The 23314-nt window shown below is 44.9% G+C and overlaps 1 protein-coding gene across 1 annotated transcript in view; it reads left to right on the top strand.

Annotated features, from left to right (window-relative positions):
- The window catches only part of LOC144108595 (uncharacterized), a 162880-nt gene that overhangs the window by 23723 nt on the left and 115843 nt on the right, over window positions 1-23314 (top strand). The window contains exon 3 of the mRNA XM_077641793.1: window positions 207-338. Within this exon, the coding sequence (XP_077497919.1) occupies window positions 207-338 (132 nt within the window). The remainder of the gene's footprint in view (window positions 1-206; window positions 339-23314) is intronic.

Raw genomic sequence — 23314 nt, 5'->3', positions numbered from 1 at the left:
CAATAGTGTTCACGTGCCGTCAGTGCTTTTTTTCCTGCCACGTCTTGTCATCCGCTATGCATTCTTACGTTCTGAATTTAGATATTTTATATGCGACAACTTGTCCAGGTCGAAATATTTAAGTGTCATTATTATCATTTTTTTCATTTTTGCAGAACAATCAAATTTTGAGATATGACTACGTTGTGCTGCTCCTCTCTTTCTAGTTGGACTGACGTGCATACAAGGAGATGTTGGAGAAAAGCGCTTGAATCACTTGTTCGTTTTCTCCATTTGCCAAAGGCTCGTTGCGGAACTGGATGCAGTCGATTTTGCCGGCAGAGTGGACGTAACCTACGGTGAGATAGCAAATGCGTGATCGCGAAAATGCATATTATTGGCGTAATGGGTGGCTTTTATTGTTCCTGGCTGCATTGTTTCTCACTTATCTCCTGCAAGAAAGGAATAAAAGCTGGTCAGAAAAACGTCAGGAGAGGTACATGCATGAGCAAGGTAGTCTAGAAGGCAGAATTAAATCACTACACGCTCATCTGATTGATTTCCTTCAAAGATTATTTAGCAGTACTTTTTTTTTATTAGCACTTGAACCAGCTTTGCACAGTGTGGTAAGTGCTAATTATTATAACTTTGTTCACGTTTTTCTTTCTTGTTTTTGATGAAAACGAACACGTAGGTGCATATTTTAGCGTTAGTATAGGCGTGTTTTCTGTTTGAATCATTTTAAGGCCATAGACGAGGTTCATAGTAGAATGATGTACCTGTGCTTAGTCGGTAGGTTTAGAATGAGGCTAGCAATAGAAGAATTTTGAAATAGCAGCTCTCAAAAAGAAGCGTTGGTCTGAAATTACAAGTCTGGAAACCCTGTTTTAGTCTCTAATAGTGTAAGCAGAGGGGCTTCGTTGTACTTCGCTCATTTTTTGTTTTCTGGGAAGTTCTTTATGGGGCCCGACTGCGAATTTCCAATGTTTAGTAGCAGTCTTCAGTGGGAGAGGCTGCGGGATAAATTTAATTGGCTCGCCAAAAATCACTGTTGCGGGTATCGAAATGCTTTTAAAAATTCAAGCAACAAGCCCAGCTTTCAGGGACATGGCCGTTTACTTAGGCAAACTGCCACCACGGGCCGCTTCACCCTGAACTCCTTCTTTCTCTTTTCTTTTCCCCTTTCCTGCCTCGCATAGCCGCACGCAGGCAGACGGGAGGGCGCACAGCTGCGGGGTTGGGTTGGGCGGTTAACTATTGTTCGGATTCCACACTGTAGGAGGAGGAAGGAGCAAGTAGGGCTTTGTGGGCGAAAAAAAACTATCAATCCGGCGTGAAGCCTTCGCTGCGCCTGAGGAACGCATGTTCGGTAGCAGGATATGGAGAAAGGCGCCCAGTTAGAAGAGAAAGAGGGGACGGAAAAGGCAAGATGGCTGAAGGGCTTGTTGAGGCCGTTCGATAGGGACGCTGTGTGGAGTGAAAACGCGGGGTTCTTTTTGACGAGTTGTAAGGTAGAGAAGAGATACATCCCAGCAGGAGCAGGACGCATTGATACAGTGTGTCATGTCTCACCGGCGCCGTATCTTTTCGCTGCATTACAACTAGCCCAAAGGGCCACCTTAGTGAACTCCTGGATTTAGGCTCGTGATTAGAAGCCAAATTAATATGTATAAAAATAAAAAAAAATCAAGGACGCCGAATGCAGGGATGTCAGATGCTTGCCGAAGAATTTTTTGGGCGAACGCAATGGAAGCGTCCAAAAGGCAAATCTCAACAATCATTTGGGGAGTTAGTTGCAAGATGCCGTCTTGGTTGTGTAATTGGTGTCGCCTATCTTTGTGGCGGATCAGTGAACCAGCTCTTTTATCGGCGTAATGCGATGTACAGTTTTCAGGAACACGTCGAACTTATCTTCAGCACGACTATAGTTCAGCGCTATATTTCGCGAAAAGTAACGGTTATAAATTTTCTTTCTTCTTTTTCCGAGGACGGTTACTGACTGCAATGCTCTCCCTGAGAGAGTTATATCCGCTGTTGACTTTCTGAAGGCCTTTGATGATGTATTTTAGTTACTGTATAGATATATTCTTCAGTTTTATTTGTTGTGCATGCTTCTATTACTGACTTATTGCCCTTGTATGTTATATCTTTGTGCCCTTCCTGCTTGCACCCAAGCAAGAGGTCTGCAGTATTGGGTAAATAATTAAATAAATAAATAAATACAGGACTTCGTGTCCAGAACTTAGCGTATCTAACATCAACTGGTGAAACCACGAATAGCGGCGCACTCCAGTTTTTGTGACCCTAGTGAGACACTCCTGTGCAATCTGAGGAGAGTGAACGTTCTCTTGGACATCGTCTTTCTCATCGTGTACCCTCAGCGTTCATGAACTGAGCTGCCAACAATGGCTTTGCGGGACAGTGGTAGAAACACATTGTTTAAATTAAGGGGCTCAGATGGAGCAATTGCCGACAGACTACAGTAAGGATAATCCCGCATGTACATTGAAACCACCACCACTGCTCTCCCAACAAGCTGCACAGAGCATGAGTAGGATAGTTTCTTGGTTCTGTTACGTAGTTATCAAACAAATCCATGTACCATTGTTTGCGCTTGTTTGTTAAGTTATCCTAGCCCGAAGAGTCGCCGCGGTGGCTAAGTGGTTATGGCGCTCGGCTGCTGGCCCGAAAGACGCGGGTTCGATTCCGGCCGCGGCGGTCGAATTTCGATGGAGGCGAAATTCTAGAGGCCCGTGTACTATGCGATGTCAGTGCACGTTCAAGAACCCCAGGTGGTCAAAATTTCCGGAGTCCTTCCCTACGGCGTCCCTCATAGCCTGACTCGCTTTGGGACGTTAAAACCCAATAATCCAAACCAGACTAGCCTGAAGCAAAAGAAAAAAACTAACCGTCCTCACCATGTTTTGTGTACTACAGCTCTTGTACATCGTAATCGGGCCGGACAGTTATTCAGAACACTGACTTCAGTGTTGCGACAATACAAGAAGCGCTGCAACGCCATGCGTCGGGTTCCGACTTTATATCCCTCTATGGTTGCCTGTCTCGGTATCCCACTGCATGCAGTTTGTACATTTGCAGCATAGTTTCAGAAGGGAATCTGTGGATAAAATTGGGACAAGCAGCAACGTAACCTCCCGAAAATGGACACAACGTTGCTATACAGAATACGCGGAGTGTAATACGCTTCTTACCTGCGCAAATGTAACATTTGCATCGCAGTCTCAGGCTGCAAACAATTATTTCGTTATAACCAGAAAAAAAAAATTCAGGGGGCACTTTGTTGAACTAAAGTGCGGTGAGGCGAAAGCCTTTAGCGCGGTGTTGCTGCTTGAGTCACTGATGTGGGGTTAAGAGGTTAATTAAGTACACAATTGCTTGTGAATCTTAAAGGCTGGAGACACTGCAGGGCATTTGGGAGGCATTCATATGATTCGACGCCCTTCTGCAAACACTCTCCAGCGTCCTAGACAAGCAGAACTACATATGCGTTGGCAGGAAGTAGCGTAGTCGTTAGCACGTTTGGTTGCGGAACGGAAGGATGGTAGAACTACTCTCTGAGTGTTTGCATGCTTGCATTCATACTATTATGCTCCTGCAAAAGTGATGAAACCGTTTGCTGTATTAGTTGCCGGCGGCGACACCATAACAATAAAGTAAAGACTTGGAACGGTGATTCCTTGACAATGCACTGCTATCAGTGAGTGTTAGCGACCCGATTTTAGGATAGTGTCTCGCTTGTGAGAAGAATTCGTTCTTAACTCACTCTTGAAATCTTCTAACAAAAAAATAACTAAACAGATAGCCTCACTAGAGAGAATACATGGGTACTCATTTACCCTACATCTCGTTATGAGAAGCTGAATTCGCGTTCTTGCTTGTATCATACTCTTTTCAAAATTTTTTGCGTGTATATTGAATTTTTTCTGTGTTTTGTGCCTTGTTATGAACGCTGCCAAGCTGCAGACGTGACGGACGTTCATTAATATCGTGTTGGCTGCAGCAAATAGCGCGTGCTTTTTTTTTTTAATGTATAGAGATTTTTCTTCTAAAAGCCGTAAAAGATGCATCGTCGTGGTCCGTGCAGGTGGAATGTGCGCCAAGGCGGACATTATGTCCGTGATAAAGTTCGTTTAACAGACTATTAATGAACTATAAATTGAAGGCTGTAAACATCGAAAGTTAACCAAGTGTTCAAAATTCTTTAATAGATACAAAGTCTTTAAAAGGATCCAATTCCCAAAGTCACTCGCGAAATGCGACGGTAGTAGCACATCTCCACTTTATGCCATGGGGATGAGTTTATCGCCGCAATAACTAAACAGCGATACTTAATCGTCGGACCGACCAGCTGCCTTCTCCTGTGCGCCGCGAGTGTTTTGGGAAGCAAAGCCGCTTCGATAGTGAGAATTACTCGCCCACATTCGACAGTACTAGTATAGGACTGACGCGCCTGACAGAGTTCCTGACAGAGACGCACCAAAATAAAAAAAGGATAACAGGGAGCACGGCAATAAAGTAGAAAAAAAAATGGCGTATAATAAATCGCGTCGGCAACCAGCTGAAGGAACATGGGCTGGGAATGAGGGGGACACATAGGTATTTGGCTTTTCCCGTAGCCGCCTCTGTCGCTTCGACTCAGGCGGCTGGAATGCGCGTTTTGCCATGGATGGGTAGCAGATGCTCGTCACGTGCAAAGCCAGTTTAGAAGAAAAACGACGATTCTGCTCATCGGGCCTTTACCCTTTGACGTCACGCTGCTTACCCCAGGGATAGGTCTCTCCACGCTGTAAAGAAAGTGACAATGCTTTGGTTTACACAACCGGTTTCGTCGGAAGGTAAAGCAAAATTCCAAAAAAAAAGGAATTCTTTCGCGATGTTTAGTTTCCGGGAGGCGTCTTGGGACAAAAGGGAAAGCACGTGAGCCTTGCACGTGATCCCGAATACTTGACACTGTTTTTAGGCTAGGTTGTTCGCTGGCGTACTATAAATACAGTACCATCGAGATGCTGAACACCATTCGTCCACACCCAGCAACTGCAGCCTCATCTTTCTGCCAGAAGCAACTGATTTACCACTCCGTCGAGAGAGTCATCGCGAAAACGGTAAGTTTTTAACTTTTTTGTTTGAATATTGTAACATTAAAACCCTTTTTTATATTTGTAACGCACTGCTGGGTACATTTAGTCATTACCTGTGGTTTGATTTTGGTATGTGCAGCCATATACTTCATCAGAAAAATAAAGTGCATTTATTCCATCTGCAGCACTAAGTTTGAAACCTAAGTAATGGTCTTTCAGAGATTGTTAAAAAGGTACCCCGGAAAACTCGCTCCATTTAAAATAACGGCAACGCAAGAACAAAAAATAATTACGCATTGTATTCGATTATCTGCTTTAAGTGTGGATGATTCATCTATCACCGAACACACAGACTTGTTAAGGACAGTATGCATATGGTAGGGAAAAGAAAAACATTGAGGGTCACTTATATTTACTCCGCTCACGCATCCTTTAGTCTAATAGTTGTGACTGTTTTCACCCGGTTTAGGAACGAGGTGCAAACTGCATTCCCATATTCAAATGCACTTGCTCCACTTTGCACCGGACTAGTCCCGAGCAAGACAACATCGTATCATTCACAAAAATATACAAGTTCATGTACATATCGTTTTCTGTAATGTTGTTATAAAAATGTTTGTTGCGCTTCTGTTATGGGTGACAACATTTTCGCGTATTATTGCGTGCTGGCTAATAGTTCTTCAATTTAGTATTTGATATTAGTAAGTCGCACCGACCTTAGTATACCGAATTTAGTATTATACCCCTGCTACACGGGCGCTTCGAATGCCTTCCAACCTAATGTCATTCGACTCGACTGCCGAACTTACGCTGCTACATGAAGTTTCTCAACGGCATTCGGTTCGGATGACATTCGAGTCGACGGAGCTCGGCGGAGACATTCCATTTTGGAATGCCGTCGAAACGCGAACGCAGCCCGAACCGACCAATAGGCGTTGCCGCCGCCATCGCTTCGCCCCGCCCACAGCCGCGCGAGTGCTTTCGGCTCTGTGGCTGCTCATTTTGATACCTGCTGCTCGCTTTTTCCTGCTCTTTGCTTAGCAAATAGCTCGTGTTCTGTCTACGTAAGTGCTTGAAGATAACAGTGCACCAAAGAACATTTACCGCGTGAGCATGAAATTTCTCCAGCAGTGTGCCGATGAGGACGTCTGCGCGCATATACTATTGTTTACATCGCTGCTTACGAACAGCTAGTGCTCGTTTGCATGACTTAAAACGCATTCTGGGCTTTAGTTCTATTAAATAATCTCATCTTTTTTGTGCTGGTTGTACCCGTGCCTTGTTAAGGCAATGCGACAATCTGTGGGAGCAAGCGCCGATACGATCGCTCGCCTGAGAAACACTTGACAGCTGGGCTACTGACACCGTGTACGATCGGCGCTTGTCGCTAATTGTCCCGACTTCGTCCGACGAGATCAGTAGTTCATTTTAAACTGCTTTATTCAGAAGTATGATGGGGGACCGTTCGCGGTAATTGAAAAGGCATAACTTGTTATCCACAAAATAGCAACGGCGACGACTGCTGCTGGTCGTAAAGCAGTGCTCGGCGATTTGGGTCACACCGGCGCTTCCCGTTCATCGTATGCGCGCCCTGCGATGTGAGCAATAGTTGATTTGAGGTCACTGTTGTCAAAACTACACTCGTCGATTATTTGCGTTCGCTCAAACTTGTGAATTTGCTCTTCACAACCGCCGATTTCGAAGACGTAACCCTGCGGATTCGCTAGGCCTAGTCGTCGCGGAAGGGAAGGGAGTCGCCGTCGATTAAAATTAATTTGGCAAGCGCTTATAGCTGGTGAGTGTTCGAGTGTGCACATGTGAAATATACCCGTTCCTTTCGCTTATTAACAATATGGATAAGGTAGAAGGGCGAATATATTCACACCGTCGCCTCATCAGCGTCTTTTCGCTCAGCCGCCGGCCTGCCGAGGACACGAAGGCTGACAGTCCGCCGGTCGGATTCGTCGGTGTCGTTGGCCTCAAAAACTTGTCCCACTACAGTCATATATGCTGCTGTTGACCGTGATAGTGTCGTTGTCGTACTAGTGTGACCACCGCTGCCGTCGTCATCGTACACTGAAAACGAGCTGAGGAAATTTGAAATGCGTTTGGAAAGTGTCGTGTAGCGCCGCGGAAGTCCGTCGAGTCCGAATGCCATTCCAAGTTGCGAATGTCATTCGACTCAGGTGTCATTCGAACGTACCCGTCTAGCACAAGTATTAGCCTTTCTCGCTATTGCCAAGGACGATTTCTATTAGCGTTTGACTTTATGACGCTCTGCCGCCTTCGTATTAGCAGCAGCATTTTTTTTGTTTCATGGAGATAACATGCCAATTTTCCTCGTAATAAGGTGCACGTGCGCTTGCGGATGTTATAAACCTAATAAGTACGACAACAAATAAAATCCTGAGACTCAGTTTGAGTTTCCCTACTTTTGGTTGCATCCCCCCCCCCTCCCGCTATCTTCAGATAAATGAAATCGTTTCCTAAAGTATTGACAAAATTTCTCCATTTGTCTTTCATTTAGCGCAAAGGATACCTGATCCATTGGAAAGGGTACTCCAAATGGCATTGTACCCTGGAGCCTAAGAGGAATCTCAACGATGCTTGTCTGCGCGAGTTCACATCCCCAAGGAGACCATCGAATCGACGCCTCCAGTCTGCCTCTGAAGAGATCGTGCACGAAATTCAAAAAAAGCTGTCCAACTGCCGTAGATCAAGCGGTCTCCTGAAGGTGAAACTTGACCAGGACATTTATCGATGGGCTTTTCACGGGAAAGGCCAACCATTAGAAAAAAAAATGGCTACTCTGTGAGGAAGAAGACTTCTCCAGGCTCCAACTTCCGTCTGCATGGTTGATGCGGGAAACAAAACTTGGGAACACGGTGGCGATTGAGTTTCCAATCAGAATTAAGGGTGGGGTAACACTTCAGAAGTCCTGCAAGAGGTTTCCTTGCAGATTTCCTCGTGAGACCTTGCAGGTTTTTATCGTGACAAAGATCATTGCTGGGGCATCGTAATACAGCGATAAGTGTTTATTCCCTTGGAGTTGTACTTTTGTTCTATTTGTTTTGTTTTCGCGTTATTTTGGCTTGTTTTGTACAACGTGTCACCTGTTTAGCTCACTGAGTGTTACTGTCTCTATTCCACTGCTATGACTTCTTGTTCGTCAAATTTTCTAGTTTTTATTTAGTTTCTTGTTTATAGCTCCACGAAATGGCCACGCCAGATAACCATATAATCTTGTCTGCTACATTTGACAGTTGCAGTGTCACATTCACGCTGACCAATGAGACAGCTATAAAGACAAGACACGAGAAGGACCTTCTTCGAAAGACATACTTTGAAACTGTGCAATCATTTTGCCCCCGAATGTAAGGCTTCCCATTATGGGTAAATATTTTGAAGACTGGTTTACGTCACTGTGCAATATTGCGGATAGGCGCTACAGGAATTTGACAGGCCGTGCGAAAGCGTCCTTTTTAAAAAATAAAAGGTTCATAAAGATTCACTTCGAGTCTCAATCTAGCCCACCTGAAACGAATACCGGAGAATCTATAGAGAACATCATAATTTCTGCTCTGCAAAAAGAACCCGAAAGAGTAGGAACAGTTTCAGAAAAGGCCATAAATGAGCTCAGAGACACCGTCTCTGCGTATAAGGCTAAGCTTCTTAACCTATAGCAGGAGAATGAAAAGCTGAAATCCGAAAAACTACAATGCTACTGAACAAAGGAATAATGGTCGGCGAGGGGCGCAACAAAACAGACCGAAGGAAGCCTAATGCCACTGGATATTCTATCGCGCAAGCACTTGACGCTGTACTGGAGAGCTACGGCTTATATGTATGCCAGCTTCTCGTTACTGACTTAAAAGGCCTGCTGCTTAAAGTAACATTCAGGGAAAATGGAGAAATTATTTGTAATTGCGGTGTTAAAAGAGGTTTCTGCAGCAATGGTCAAGTTAAGTATAATGCCCTTTCTTCTCCAAACAAACAAAGCTTGCGAGAAGTTGCAGCTCTCTTGGACGTACATTTCGTCAGTAACGTTTTCTGGGAGCACCTCTCCGCGAGCGTCCCTAATCTGCCTACCATAAGGCTAATAAATTCTTACAGAGAGCACCTAGATAGCAGGATAACTGTCTTCAAGACACCAGGTACCTCACCTGGCGCTCAGGTTTCATTTGAGGAAGACTTGGCGTTAGCTGCGCAAGAGCTAGCTAAAGATGTAGACATAAGTGTGACAGAGATCTCAACCGAGGCACTCCTTGTAAAAATAGAGGGTGATTGCTGCGTTGTGAGTAGACGCACGACCTGGACAACATTATCATTCGTCATCATTTGCAAAACGCGGCAGCTACACATAACCTTCATCGCCTTCTCGGTGTGGCGGAGATCTCGGAGGGTTATTTTGAAATAAGAGAGGCTTTTCGGGGATTTGATAAAAGAAATTAATGTTGTCGCACGAAGGGGTAGCATATCTGTAGGGGACCACGAGATTCCGATTCGCATCTCTCTAGGGTCAGATTTGAAATTTTTGCTTGTTGTTCAGGGTCTGCAGTCTGCTTCATCACACTATCCTTGTCCATTTTGTCGAGCAAACCCACAGACAAGGTGCTCAGTTCTGACAAGTAACAGGAGCTTTAATGAGCCTCTTTTGATCCGCGCTCTTGAGAACATGAAAGCTGATTGCTGCGCAGAGGCGAACGGGATGAAAAACGTGCCATTTTTTAACTTCGACTCTGATTTAATAATTCCTGATGTATTGCACATGAAGTTAAGAATAGCTAACCGCCTTGTAGATGGATTGCTTTCAGAAGCAGAAGACAGAGATTACCGTAAAAAGTCCGCACCCCACGTTGTATGACCATACATGTTCAGGACATCGTTGACGCCATAAATAACTGTGGGATTAAATTTCACGTCTGGGAAGCCAATGAAAGAAACAAGGGAAAAACATTCACGTCGGTATCGGGGGGCGATTGTGAGCACCTGCTGAAGGCTTTGCCTGAAAAAACTGGCCGGGAAATTGCACCCTCAAACAGAGGAAAAAACTTTGCTCCTTTGGAAGCTTATGCGGAAAATTTTGTACCACCTGGAAAATGATGTTGAAGGTCGCAGCATAGAAAGTTAAACCTCAGAATTCTTTCACACATTCTTAGAATTAGGAGCCCGCGGTTGCAAAGGCTATGGTGGCGATAGAGTTACGCCGTACATTCATATTCTCGCGCACCACGCTTCCACAAAGCACGAAAGGTTCATGTGCCTTGGTTGGTTTTCAAGCCAAGGGTTAGAGAAAAAAAAAACAACGTGCTAAAGCATCTACATCATGGGAAGTCTAACAAGTGGAATGCAGCCGCTGACGCTTTCAAGCTACCGAAAAGGCTTGAAGTGAATGAGAATATCAGACTAAGCCGTGCATATAAAAAGCGGGACCAAGAGTATTGGTTTGAGGGACTTATTCAAGAGACACGGGCGAAGAGGCTACGCTGTGCAGAAGAAAAAGTGAGCGAAGGAAATTGTCTACAAAATAATAATAATTGGTTTTTTGGGGAAAGGAAATGGCGCAGTATCTGTCTCGTATATCTTTGGACACCTGAACCGCGCCGTAAGGGAAGGGATAAAGGAGGGAGTGAAAGAAGAAAGGAAGAATAGGTGCCGTAGTGGAGGGCTCCGGAATAATTTCGACCACCTGGGATCTTTAACGTGCACTGACATCGCACAGCACACGGGCGCCTTAGCGTTTTTCCTCCATAAATGTGGACGACATGGATGCAGGAGAATTGCGCACGGAGCTTCGGGCTATGGGAATGTGGACGAAAATCAAATCAATAGAAAAACTTCGCAACCTTGTAAGGAAAGAAAGAGAAAAGCAATGATTGTAGCCATAGGAGGAGATAACAGTTATGTGGTGAGATGTGCCTTTTAGTTTTGCATGTTTCCTCCTATATTTACAGTGCTGTGTTGTACCTCTACTTTAGAAAGTGCATCACTGCTTGAAGATGAAGAGTACTGTTCCTGATTCCTTATGTAACCTGCCCCTAAAGGAGTGTTCGGTGTGTACTAAAAATAGTGTATTTGTATTATGTGACTGTTTACCTGCCATATATGCCCTGAGCAATTTTTTGGTGCAATATAAGTGTGATATGTGGGTTTTGTAGGTATTGCCGTTGTCACTTTTAAAATGATCTTTTGGCTTGTCTTTTGCGTAAGAAAATTCTTTTATGTAAACAAACCATGGATAACCGATTTATAACGCAATCAGTACAGCTAGAAAAAGTACTTGTGGGGGGGGGGGGGTGCTTTGAAAATGAACATGCACACACGCCTTTAAGTTCTGCGGGGCAGCAGGAAAAAATTTTTCAGCGAATTTAAGAAAACAGATTGGGCGTATCGGCCGTAGATCATATGATACTGGCATCAAGTGCACAATGCGCACAAACAGGCTCGAGAAAAGTGACGACAGCAGTACTACGCACATTCATCATTTATGTTCATTTGTATGTCCTTCTTTGCTGACTCATTTTGTTTGGCAACCGATTAAAAGTTTGCCTTGCTCTTTGTTCTTTTCGCAAAGTATTGATTCTTTTGTATACCATGTTGCTGTGAAGTGTGTTTAGTTATATTCATATTCGTTACGTTTGGATTGCATCGTTCTGGTTGTACATGTAACATGAACACAAGGTAATGACGCTATGTGATTCTGACTGTACACATTTTGTTTCCAAATGTTGTATAAAAAGTGGATAATAAAATATTTTATGTCGGCACTATAGCCCTTGTCCTTGCCTTTTTTGCGGGGAAGTTATAACCCCTTCCGCACCAGCTATCAGATAGTGCGACAAGTGTAAGTTTATTGACAGCGACGCCATGAAAATAGACCTATTACATTTGCTCGATTTCCTCCCCAAAGATGCAAAGGAGAAAAGAAATATAACCTCCAGTGCTTCGAATATTACTGTAAACGTAACAGATCACTTCCCATGAGTGTTATCGTTACGAAGGCTTCCCCTTCATTCATAGTAATTGGCTGACATTGTGCTTTCCGCTACGTGCTATAATGACATCCCCGCCTGCTATAATGACATCCCCGCCTATTTGATATTCTCATTAACTTTGTAACATAGAATGCAATTCGTGACTTAATTTATTGGTATACATTTCTTTTTAGCGTCTGGTTATTTTTGTTGCGCTCTACCTCTCTATTACAATTGTATTTGGTTTGATTTACCAAACGCTGCTGCTTCCAAAGTAAGCGATAGCATTGTTCAGTGCAGTATAATTAGATTTTCACGTGACCACAGAAATCAAAGCTGCTGCAGGCCGAGTAACCTGGGAACTGGGAAAAGCTACAATGAAATAATACAAATTCGTTCCATTACGGGCTATGAGGGACAGCGCACTGGAGCGCTTCGAACTAATCGACCCCCCGGGGGTAAACAGCCGGAGCGTTGTTGCATTTCGCGTACGCTGAAATGTGGGCATAGCGGCTGGGTCCTGAGCCGGCCTTACATCACCCGGCACCCTGTGCAAGACTTTTCCACCCCCCCCCCCCACCCGCCTCTCTCTCTCTCTTTGAATGTACTTGTGGGGGTGTTTCTCTTGATTTTTATTGGCCGTCCTAACGGGGGCACTTCTAGTTCTCATTCTTTTAACAGTCTCAATGTAGTATTTGTACTGGCGTGGGCAGGACACTTAGTTGTTTTTTTATTTTTCTCCCCCCTCTAATTTATACTCCCTGACATCCTTTGATCTTGCTATTGGCGGTCAATTTTTTACACGTTTTCAGCATTTTGAAGAAGATGAATCTTAAAAGCAAGCTGCTTGCGATAACGCAACTCATCTATTATACTGGTGAAATAGAAAAATTTATTGCCTAAAATGATTACAGCCCAGCCTCAAAGGACAGATGCAAACGTTCTTCAAAGGAGGCTCTCAAGACAGTCGCTTCAGACGATTGATATGACATCGCGACTAACCCTGTTAATCTGTGGTTAACCCTCTTGCACCTGGCGGCCCCTTGCGATGTCGCACTGGGAGGTGCGGGAGAATTAACTGCGATATCATGACAATCGGTCGACGAAGCAGCGTAGCAGCGACTGGCAGCGTAGCGGCTGGCAGCGTCCCAAATTGCAACAGCCACCATATTTACCGTTTATATATACCGTTATGAACTGCTTCCTTGATGACGTCCATGTAAAAGCGCTTTTTCGCAGCACAGAAGTGGACACAATCAAATTCACCAATTTGTTTGCAAAAATGGAAAAAAGTTGCCGGTATCTTGCGGTATCTTTAAAATCGAGGTTTCGTACCTCAAAAGCGAAGCCTCATTTTTTCAGTTGTGTTACACAGGATGGATCCCGGCAATACATCATGCATGCATATTACAGAAGTCAGAATGAAAGAACAGGAAAAAAAAGTCGCCAATAGCTGCAGCAGTAAAAGTATGAATAGTGATCATGCGTAAAATTTTTCATTCATACAATAATACTAATATGTTTTCTATAGAAACGAGCACATTTATTAAAATTAGTTGACCAAAACAAAAGGTTCTGAACCCAGGTTAGAACTCTAAGTGCAAACTCGAGTCACCATATTCGGACAACGCTAGAGTCACTAATTTGAAAGCATTACAGGCGAATGTGACAGTAACAACCTGAACGTCTATCTAGACGCTATTTGCTTCTAGACTCCAAATTCTGTGTTCTGCCCGACAACAGCTAAACAGCTTCAGAATGTTTCTGAGTAAAGCTATATCAAATTTTCTTAAATAAGTATTAAAAGAATAAACTTAAACATTTATATCCGCGAATACTTTTTGATGTCGGCCGTTTGAATGACGCTACGCAGTTTAAAAGTAACAAGAATAGCTAAAATTCAGGCGAGCTAGCTCTCATACCCTAATATATCATGATCACACGCCCCAATAAACTTTGTAGATAATAGCAAAGGGCTGAAAATTTGCAAAGTTGCTCCACGACAAGCATATATGAACAGCCGCGAATACTTTATGTAGCTGCGTTAATGCATGGTCATCGTAACAACCTTCTTTATTTAAAGCTCCGGTCGAGACACTGGGTTCGAGCTCTGACATGTGTTCTTGTCTGCAAGGCAAAAGTCACCCGATAAAAAGGTAAGCGTCGAAATGGACGCAACTTCAGCAGTCCGAACCATTTCTGCAGCGTAGCTCGCTACCGGGCGCCATCTTTCATATTTTTATAATAATAATTGGTTTTTTTGGGAAAGGAAATGGCGCATTATCGGTCTCATATATCTTTGGACACCTGAACCGCGCCGTAAGGGAAGGGATAAGAGAGAGAATGAAAAATGAAAGGAAGAATAGGTGCCGTAGTGGAGGGTTCCGGAATAATTTCGACCACCTGGGGATCTTTAACGTGCACTGACATCGCACAGCACACGGGCGCCTTTGCGTTTTTCCTCCATAAAAACGCAGCCGCCGCGGTCGGGTTCGAACCCGGAAACTCCGGATCAGTAGTCGAGCGCCCTAACCACTGAGCCACCGCAACGGGTCATATTTTAGGCAATATCAGGTTTCAATTAAAAGGCCTCAGGAAGCTTCTTGATCAAAGCTATGCCAGATCGTTGCACACCATTTTAAACACCATATATTTGGGTACCTAAAACCGGGAAGTATTTTCGATATCTATCCGTGTTACGGTGCTATACAGTTTCAATGTCAGGAAAAATGCACAGGACACAGGACTGAAACTTCGGCACATCCTCAGCTAAGTGTATATTACACAAAACCCCGAAGCACTTTTTGTAGGTGCTTTTGTTCACGTTTTACGATCTTTTTTTTTGTACTCCTTCCCATTCAGTTACGCTCCCTATCGCCGCCAGTGCTGGTAGATGGCGCAAGTAGTAGATGTCCCAGAAAGCTGGGCATGCATCACGGTGTGCAATATCACGACATCAAAATTTACGCATTATGGCCAGGTATCGGTACCGACCGAGAGAGAAGACGCATGCAGATGCAGAGGTACTCGGAGTGTTTCAGAGCGTGACCTGTTGGCGTCATGGTACCAGGAATCTGACCAGTATTAGTAGTAGTCGCAAAAGCTAATGAGGTAACTATTACCATTCAGAGTCGGCGAAGACGTAACCAGCCCGTGCACATAGCCGGTGCCTTCTGCCTCACGCTCACTTTGCGCTCTTACAAGTCTGGGCCAAGTTCATTTGAATGTCACTGAAGATTGTACCATGAAGCGGTTTCATTACGTGGCAGATGCGTACCAGCGTGGCAGCAACCGCAGCAGTTCTCACTAAGTCGCCAGTTACGGCATGGCATATTAGTCGCATTACAGGAGGGTGAGTGGACGCACACGACTTATAGTTCCGTTCCCAGGACGCAACACGTACGCGAGGGCAATAAATGAAAACATGCTACGGATCGAATACGAGACAAAGGCCTTAGGCGCGCCGCACGCAGAGGTGCCGATCAACAAGAGGGAGAAAATTCTCTACTCCGAAATTTCTAAAAGCTCAATGTGGGCTATCCATCGCGTTAACATCCAGTTTACCAGCATGTAGCCGCCATTTTATTTCTGAATGTGTGCACTAGTGTCTTGCAAGATAAGCGATGTAGTGGAAACAACTAGACCTGCACTTGATAATCGTTACGATCGTATGAATGGCGCTCAAAGCAATGCTGCGTTTCATAATCAGTGTGACCTGATAGATAAATAGCCTAAAATACCGAAAACACTGCTCGCAATTGGAAAAGTTGCTGCTTATTCAAGACGTATCACGACAAACAAAAATGAGCAGGCGGTTGCCAAGATTTGTCCTGCAGGAGTTTCGAAAGAAGTTGCAAACCATTCTCCATTTCTGCTGCCACGCGAAAAATACACTTCCGAGAGGCCTAGATTGAGCGGAGCTCGATCAAGTAAAGGCCAATATCACTAATCAATTCAGTTTGCAGCTACACCGGAAACGGGGCTGTCATTGCGGGGACGATAAAAAATGGCACTGGAGAGCAATGTCAATTCCAATCGCGGACATCGGCTCCTATACACGGAATAGAGTCATAGTGCGCGTGCTTCGAACTGCTGTATTCATGCTAGCACTATTTTTTTTTTAATAGCATGCAATTCGCAAATCTCCGTTTTTTCTATTTTCCGCTATATTACTGTGCTCAGGATGACCCAAGTGCGCTAGCTACTAAGGCAGTAAATACTCATTAGCATCTACCGAAGTGGAAATTTTGGTGAAAGCTATCAAGCTTTGACTAAAACGTCCTAGTTGAAAAAAAATAATTCTGGTACGGATTCTGGTACAGGGCGAACCAGGAACGCAAGCAGATGATATCGGTTTGTCTTGTGAAGGTTTAACGTCCCAAAGCAATTCAGGCTATGAGAGACGCCGCAGCGAAGGGCTCCGGAAGTTTCGACCACCTGGGGTTCTCTAACGTGCGCTGACATCGCACAGTACACGGTCCTCTAGAATTTCGCCCCCATCGAGATTCGTCCCCCGCGGCCGGGATCGAACCCGCGTCTTTCGAGCTAGCAGCCGAGTGCCGTAACCACTCAGCCACCGCGGCGGCTCGCAGCAACAGATGATGCCGCGAAAGCGAATCGATCCTTATCTGGAAATGGGAAAGGTACTCGTGCAGTGAGCAAATACTCTAGCGTGGTGTAGATTTGTAATAAGCAACTAATTACTCTTTAACATGTACCCAAGCGCACTCATACGGCTGCAGAAGAAAACTGTACAGCATATTTGAACAAAAATGCGTACTGGTCCTCGCTTCGAAACCGGGAACATCACCTGCGCGAGACACTCGTTTTGCCAACTGGGCTAAACAGGAAGACTAGCAGATGGTAGGGCTAGAGCGAATTTATCAACTCGAAGTTAGACGAACCACCCGATTGGAGTAAAGAAATTCGAAAGAAGTAATTATTCATAGTTTCATAGCAGCACCGGCAACGAAATTATCAGCACTTAAAAGCACTTTTCTAGGCGCGCAGAAACTTTTGGGTTGCGCAGTCACTATGACCTTCTCCCGATATCAGCATAGGACTCGTCAACACCAATGGCAGTGGCTTTCTGTTCTGTTCTGGAAACAGTGCGGCAGTTCTTCTCTAGTGCCCACATTACTTCGCACAATTTAAAAGTCCTGGAATCAAAATGTGCTCATCATAGCAGGAGGGGCAGCGAAGCGACCAGCATCTAGGAGCATCGCTCTGCGCATAAATGATCCTCTGGCTTAGCCAGTGGCGATCACCCGTCATAATATTAGTTTGGAGTAGTGAACCCGAAAAAGGAGGTAGAGGTAACGATGTGTTAACTGGCCAGCGTTTACATAATACCGCAGTATTTGAAACAAAGACGGGTGAAAACCTTCTGCTCTCCCCTCAGCCTCCTTCCATGGATTCTGTACCGGATAGACAAAAATCGGCTTGTAGCAATGAGGGATTCTGCATCGCGATGCTCAACGGGTGTAACTGTCTAAGCCTGGACCGCGTGAAGTTTGAAGGAACAATGATCTAAACAATGACCGCGAGCACAGGGCCGAATATGCAGGTGAGTTTTCAGGCTTCAAAAAGACCATCTGAGACTTAAAATTGTCAGTCGCCTATGAGACATTTAGCAGAGCGCTCGCCAGTGAAGTGCCAAAATCAGTCCACCATTCGAGACTTCCCTGCTGCGAATTTCAATCAGCTTTCACTCACTGAAGCCATAATTAAGGCTGCAAGCTTTCTTGAAATAATTTTTAATCTATCGAGGACCTAGAAAGTATACTTTGTGAGCAAGTTTATCTTTCTATGGTATTGTTATCAAATGCTCTGTTACGAGTTATTTTTATGTCAAGGACCATCTGACTACAGCTAACAAAAGACTGTTACGCAAAGCTGTGTAACTGAAGAAAGACAAAAACTGAGTCTCTTGAGAGACAACTTCATTAGTATGGGAAACGATGAGAGTCAATATCGCACATTGTCTGGCTAACGAGTCTTACCTATCCAAAACTGTGTACACCGTTATCCCAATAAGATTCACCGTTGCTATTGGTAGGATGTCAGCTTATTTTAATACTACTCATCCTATAAACTTCATACCTACGTCATTTCGTCAATCAACACATATAAATGCAAAATGCATTTGGAAACACTGAAGCTATTTACAAATCACTAATAACGCTCCCCAACCCAATTATATCACGAGAATTTCGGAGCCATGATTAAGTGAGGACGACAAATATTTTCTTTAACTGGTGGGCTAGTTGGTCAGAAACGGTTCTCTTAAAGCAGTGCAACTGCTTGCGGCTAAACAATGAAGGGAAAAAGCACAGCGCTGACCACAACATCGGACACACATCTATTCGCCTGCGGTTCCTCAGCTCTTCGGGCAACCCGCCTTACCATAGCGAGTAGCTCCGGAGGTTGCATTTTGGCACAACAGCGCACTTTGGGCCAGGACGTAGGACTGGCTGAATATCCTCGGGAATAACGCCTTCGATGATGTGAACTTGGTTCAACGTCCCTGCTCAACCATGTCTTGCCATTTCGCGCACCAATTCATGTTGCACAGCTTTATTTCTTTTACAAGGGGCTCTATTTCTACGTCCTGCCTCACCGACCGGTATAGTTATAAACTCGTCATCGCAAATGCATCGAGTAAATCGGGAATGTTTACCTTCTGCATTCAAAAGCGCATTCTGCCTCCGGAGTTGCTGGGCTTGTTTGGGGGCTTTCAGCCTTCAGTGAGCCATAGCATAAGGATAAGCAAATTCTTGAGCGCTAAATGGCAATGTCAAATGAGGTTGTACGAGGACCACCAGAGGATTAGCAGTGTTTAAGCCAGCAGGGACTTCCGAAACAACAGTGGCACAAAATCAGCCAGCTCATCAGTAGCACAACGGAATTCTGGTGGCAGCAGCATCTTCCACTACTTTGAGACTTTGAGAGTGCGTTCCAAAAAAGCGAGCAGGGACGCTCAGCCAAGTTCACAACGTCGGAAGTGTGCCTACTACCGAGGGTATTTACCGAGCCCTACGGCTTAGACCAAAGTGCGCTGCTAAGCCAAAAATGCAACCTCGTGAGCTAGTCACTATTATAAGGTGGGTTGCCCGACGTGCTGGAGACACGCAGGCTAGTAGAAGTATCCGACGAAGTGCATGTTGTGCTCTGGGCTGTTTTGTGCCTTCCTTGTCTGGCTTCGAGCCGTTGCGCTGTTTTACAAGAAAAAAGACAAAAATTTGGTCTGGTTGTTTTCATACACTTCAAATTCCTTGAAATGACTGAACTCGAAGAAAGTGTTAGAAACCTGTTAAATGGTAGCAACAGCCCAACGTATTTTGAAAACTTATAAACGACGAGTCATGGGCCGCGGCGTTATTCAAAACATAAATCATAAGGGTTAGTGAGCTCTCGGGCAAAATACTTGCTGAGCATTTATTAGCCATTTCACGAACGTTGGAAAACCTGTGAATCAGATACCGAATTCCGAAGCGTCAACAAGCACATGCACCGACAGCCTTTTTCTTGAGCTTACCGACGAATTAGAGGTTTACAAAACATTCATGAATGTAAACAACGGCAATGCCTTAGACACAAATACCTTGAAATAAACCCAGTTAAGTACGTCATAGAATGCATAGCTCCTCTGAATGCTCATATTTTTAATTTTATTCTTGAAATAAGCTTGTATCCTAATGAAACTAAGAAATTACGGCAATCGTGATATTTAAGGGCGGTGACAGAAATGAAACAAGCAATTATAGGCCAGTCCCTGTGAGTCTTACTTTTTTCAAAGGATTAGAAAAGGTCACTTTCTCTCGGATTTCAAAAATTTGCCGTTGTAATGTTATTATATGTGGCGCCTAATTCGGCTTCCGGAAAAGCAGATCAACAGAGACCGCTCTGCTAACCCTTAAGCAAATAATACTAGAAAATATTGAAGGCGAGTTTCTCACTCTTGGTCAGTTTATCAACATTACTAAAATATGTTTGACTGTCTCAACTATAATGGTTTCTAACTTATGAGCTCTCTCTCAGGGGAATCCGGGGAACAACCCTGGCTCTAGGTAATTCCCATTAAGACAGAAGGAAGCAGGCAGTATATATAGACAATAAGCAGTGCTGCGTTTTAGTAGTGCGACATGGTGTGTGACCTGACAGCGTGTTGGAACCTTTGTTCTTTAAAATATATACCAATGATATTGTGAGCATTGATTCGAACAGTAAAATTCTTGTATATACAGACGACAGCAGCTGATCAATTTCCGGTCCTAAAGCAGATGACTTAATTGTGAAATGTAATCAGAAACTTGACAAACAATGTCTCTGGCGAAATTTCAATTTCATTGGGATAAATTTTATGACGAAAGTAGTCAGATTCAGAGCCAAAAATAAGACTCAAAGCATGCCATGCTGCCCGATATCAAGAACAAGAAGTTCAAATAGTCAACCAACATAAAATTCTAGGAGTTACATTTTCTGCAAAATTAAGTTGGAAGAAACACACGGATGTCTGTAAATCTCTAGCCGCAGTAACGGGACAAGATCGACATCTTCCAACACGGACAAGAATCAAAATTTACCATGTACTGTTTGCGTCACATATTTCTCTAGCCAACTATTTTCTACGACGACAAAGGAAAACATTCTAAACATACTTGTACTTCAAAAGAGGATAGTTTGAAATATTTCTAACCTTGATTATCGGTCTCATATGCGAAGTGCTATTATTAGCAGCAACAGAATTTGAGCGGAACGTCTGTATACGTGTCGCCTTTTCCCATTGTCTCTAGCATTTTGCAGCGGAACTGGAAATGCTTATTTCCTAATGGGAAACACTTCTTAGTTTTTAAGTCAGCTGAGAGAGGGACCTGCCTGTATCCCTTGGCAAAATCTAACTTGGAAAAAAAATGGTTGCAGCCTACAGCCGCGAGCAGCTTGGCAAAGCGAGGAATCGGCTCAGCATCATCTGTCAAGTTCTGACGTAACGCTGGACAACTGCAGCGACCCTGGCCCAGTAGTACTTTTTGCGTATCCGCGCAAAGTGAGGGAAAAACCCAGTTGACCAGAAGATGAGTCATTATGGCACGCCTGCAGGACTTTGTCGCCCAAGGCCGCAGGTGCAACGAGCAGCTTCCGTCGGGTTGAAGGTTTTCTTATACAGAATGCCATCGAGCAAACATAATGACGACAATCCACGTGAGAAGATTCGCGGGGGCGACGCAGCGCTTCCTTCAAGATACTCAATGAGAGGCCTTAGTTCACTGTCGTCTCTTTGGTGCTGAATGAGGACGGACGTAGAGATGGCACTAAAAAAAACAGAATCGGCGTCGGGGTCAGCTCGGTTGTCCTCCTTAGGAGCACGAGACAGGCATTCGACATCACTTTGATTCCTACCGGACTTATAAACGATGGGGACTACGATTTCTTGAAGGCGAAGGCTCCAGCGTGCAAGCCGTCCCGAGGAATCATTGAGGTTCGCCTCCCAACACAGCGAATGGTGATCAGTGACGACTCTAAAAGGGCGGCCGTATAAATACGAACAAAATTCGGTCACTAATTTCCACACAATTTCCAGGTATTCTTTTTCAGTGGTGGAATAATTCGCCTCCGAGCGTGACAAGGTGCGGCTTGCGTATGCGATGACGCGTTAGAGACCATCCTGCCACTGCAAAAGGACCTCAGCGAGGCCGATGTTGCTGCCGTTTGCGTGCAGTTCAGTTTCGGTGACTCGTCGAAGTGGGCAAAGATGGGCGTACTTTGGAGACGAGTGTGGAGGTCTTCGAGAGCCTCTTGTTGCTCCTAGTCCCAAAAGAACGATTTGGCATCTTTCGTGAAGCTGGTGAGGGGCTCAGCGATCTGAGAGAAGTTCAGCACAAAACGCTGATAATAGGCGCAGAGACCCAGAAAGCGACACTGACTTCGCTTATTGGTTGGCACGGGAATAACGGCAACGGTGGCTGTCTTATACGGGAAAGGGCTGACTCCGTTAGCGCTCACAATGTGGCCGAGAAACTTCACCTGCTGGAAAGCGAAGTGACAGTTTTTTGGCTTGAGGGAAAGAGACTGGCCGAACGAATTGCGGGGAACGCAGTGCGTAGGCGCCTTAGGTGCTCTTCGAACATGGCGGGGAAGATGCCAACGTCATTCAGGTACACGAGGCAGGACGGCCATTTTAGATCGGCAAGCACGGTTTCCATCATCCGCTGGAAGGTGGCAGGAGCCGAGCACAGGCCGAAAGGGAGCACCCGGAATTCGTAAAGGCCATTCGGTATAATATAGGCGGTCTTTCCCCGGTCGCGTTCGTCCACCTCGGTTTGCCAACAGCCACTGCGTATATCTAGCGAGGAAAAGTACATAGCGTGGCGTAGCCGGCCCATGGAGTCATCGATGCGTGGCAGAGGATAAACTTCTTTTTGGTGACTTTCTTTAGATGCCTGCAATCAACAGAGAACCGTAGGGTTCCATCTTTCTTCTCCACTAGAAACAGGCTATGCCCACGGGCTCGTCGACGGCTGTATCACGTCGTTTTGGAGCATTCCTTGAACTTGTCGGAGAATGGCATCACGCTCCTTTGAATAGAGCCGATAACGCGGCTGGCATAACGGTCGCTGGTTTGCGTCAACTATAACGTGGTGCTTTGTGAGTGGAGTCTTTTTAACCTTGGAGGTCGGGGCAAAACAGTCGCGGAAATATTCGATATTGCTCTCCAAGCAGCGCTACTGATTAGACAGGAGATTTGGGTTCATGTCGGTGTTTATGGGAGTGGTGCAGGGACTGATGCAGGGATTTCGAACAACGCGTGCTGTCCCGCAAATTCGCTTAAGTTATTCGAAATTGCCAGGCAGACACTGAGGTTCAGAACCAAAATTGTTCACCAAAAGTTCGTTTCGCCCGCGGTTCAATTCAATAATCCCGCGAGCTATACAGACATGCCGACCCAGGAGCAGCGAGATGTTGGATTCCGTGATGCCACGAGAATTGGGGCCGCTATCACGCTCTATGTTAACAAACATGCTGGCTCTTGACCGGATCAATACGTGGTCGTCAAAGACGCATAACTTTGCCCTGCGTGGCTCGGTATCGTCGTCGACAGGGCCATGGGTGGAAAACGACACAATTAGCTCCTGAAGGTTGATAACGGCACCGTACTCCTGAAGCAAATCCAAACCGAGTATGATGTCCTTGGAGGACTCAGGTAACACAGCAAAGCAATTAGGGAAAGTAACACCGCGGATCTATATTCGCGAAGTGCAGACA

This window comes from Amblyomma americanum, chromosome 10 (assembly GCF_052857255.1).
Source record: "Amblyomma americanum isolate KBUSLIRL-KWMA chromosome 10, ASM5285725v1, whole genome shotgun sequence".
Taxonomy (NCBI): domain Eukaryota; kingdom Metazoa; phylum Arthropoda; class Arachnida; order Ixodida; family Ixodidae; genus Amblyomma; species Amblyomma americanum.
This window is presented reverse-complemented; position numbering and strand designations above follow the sequence as displayed.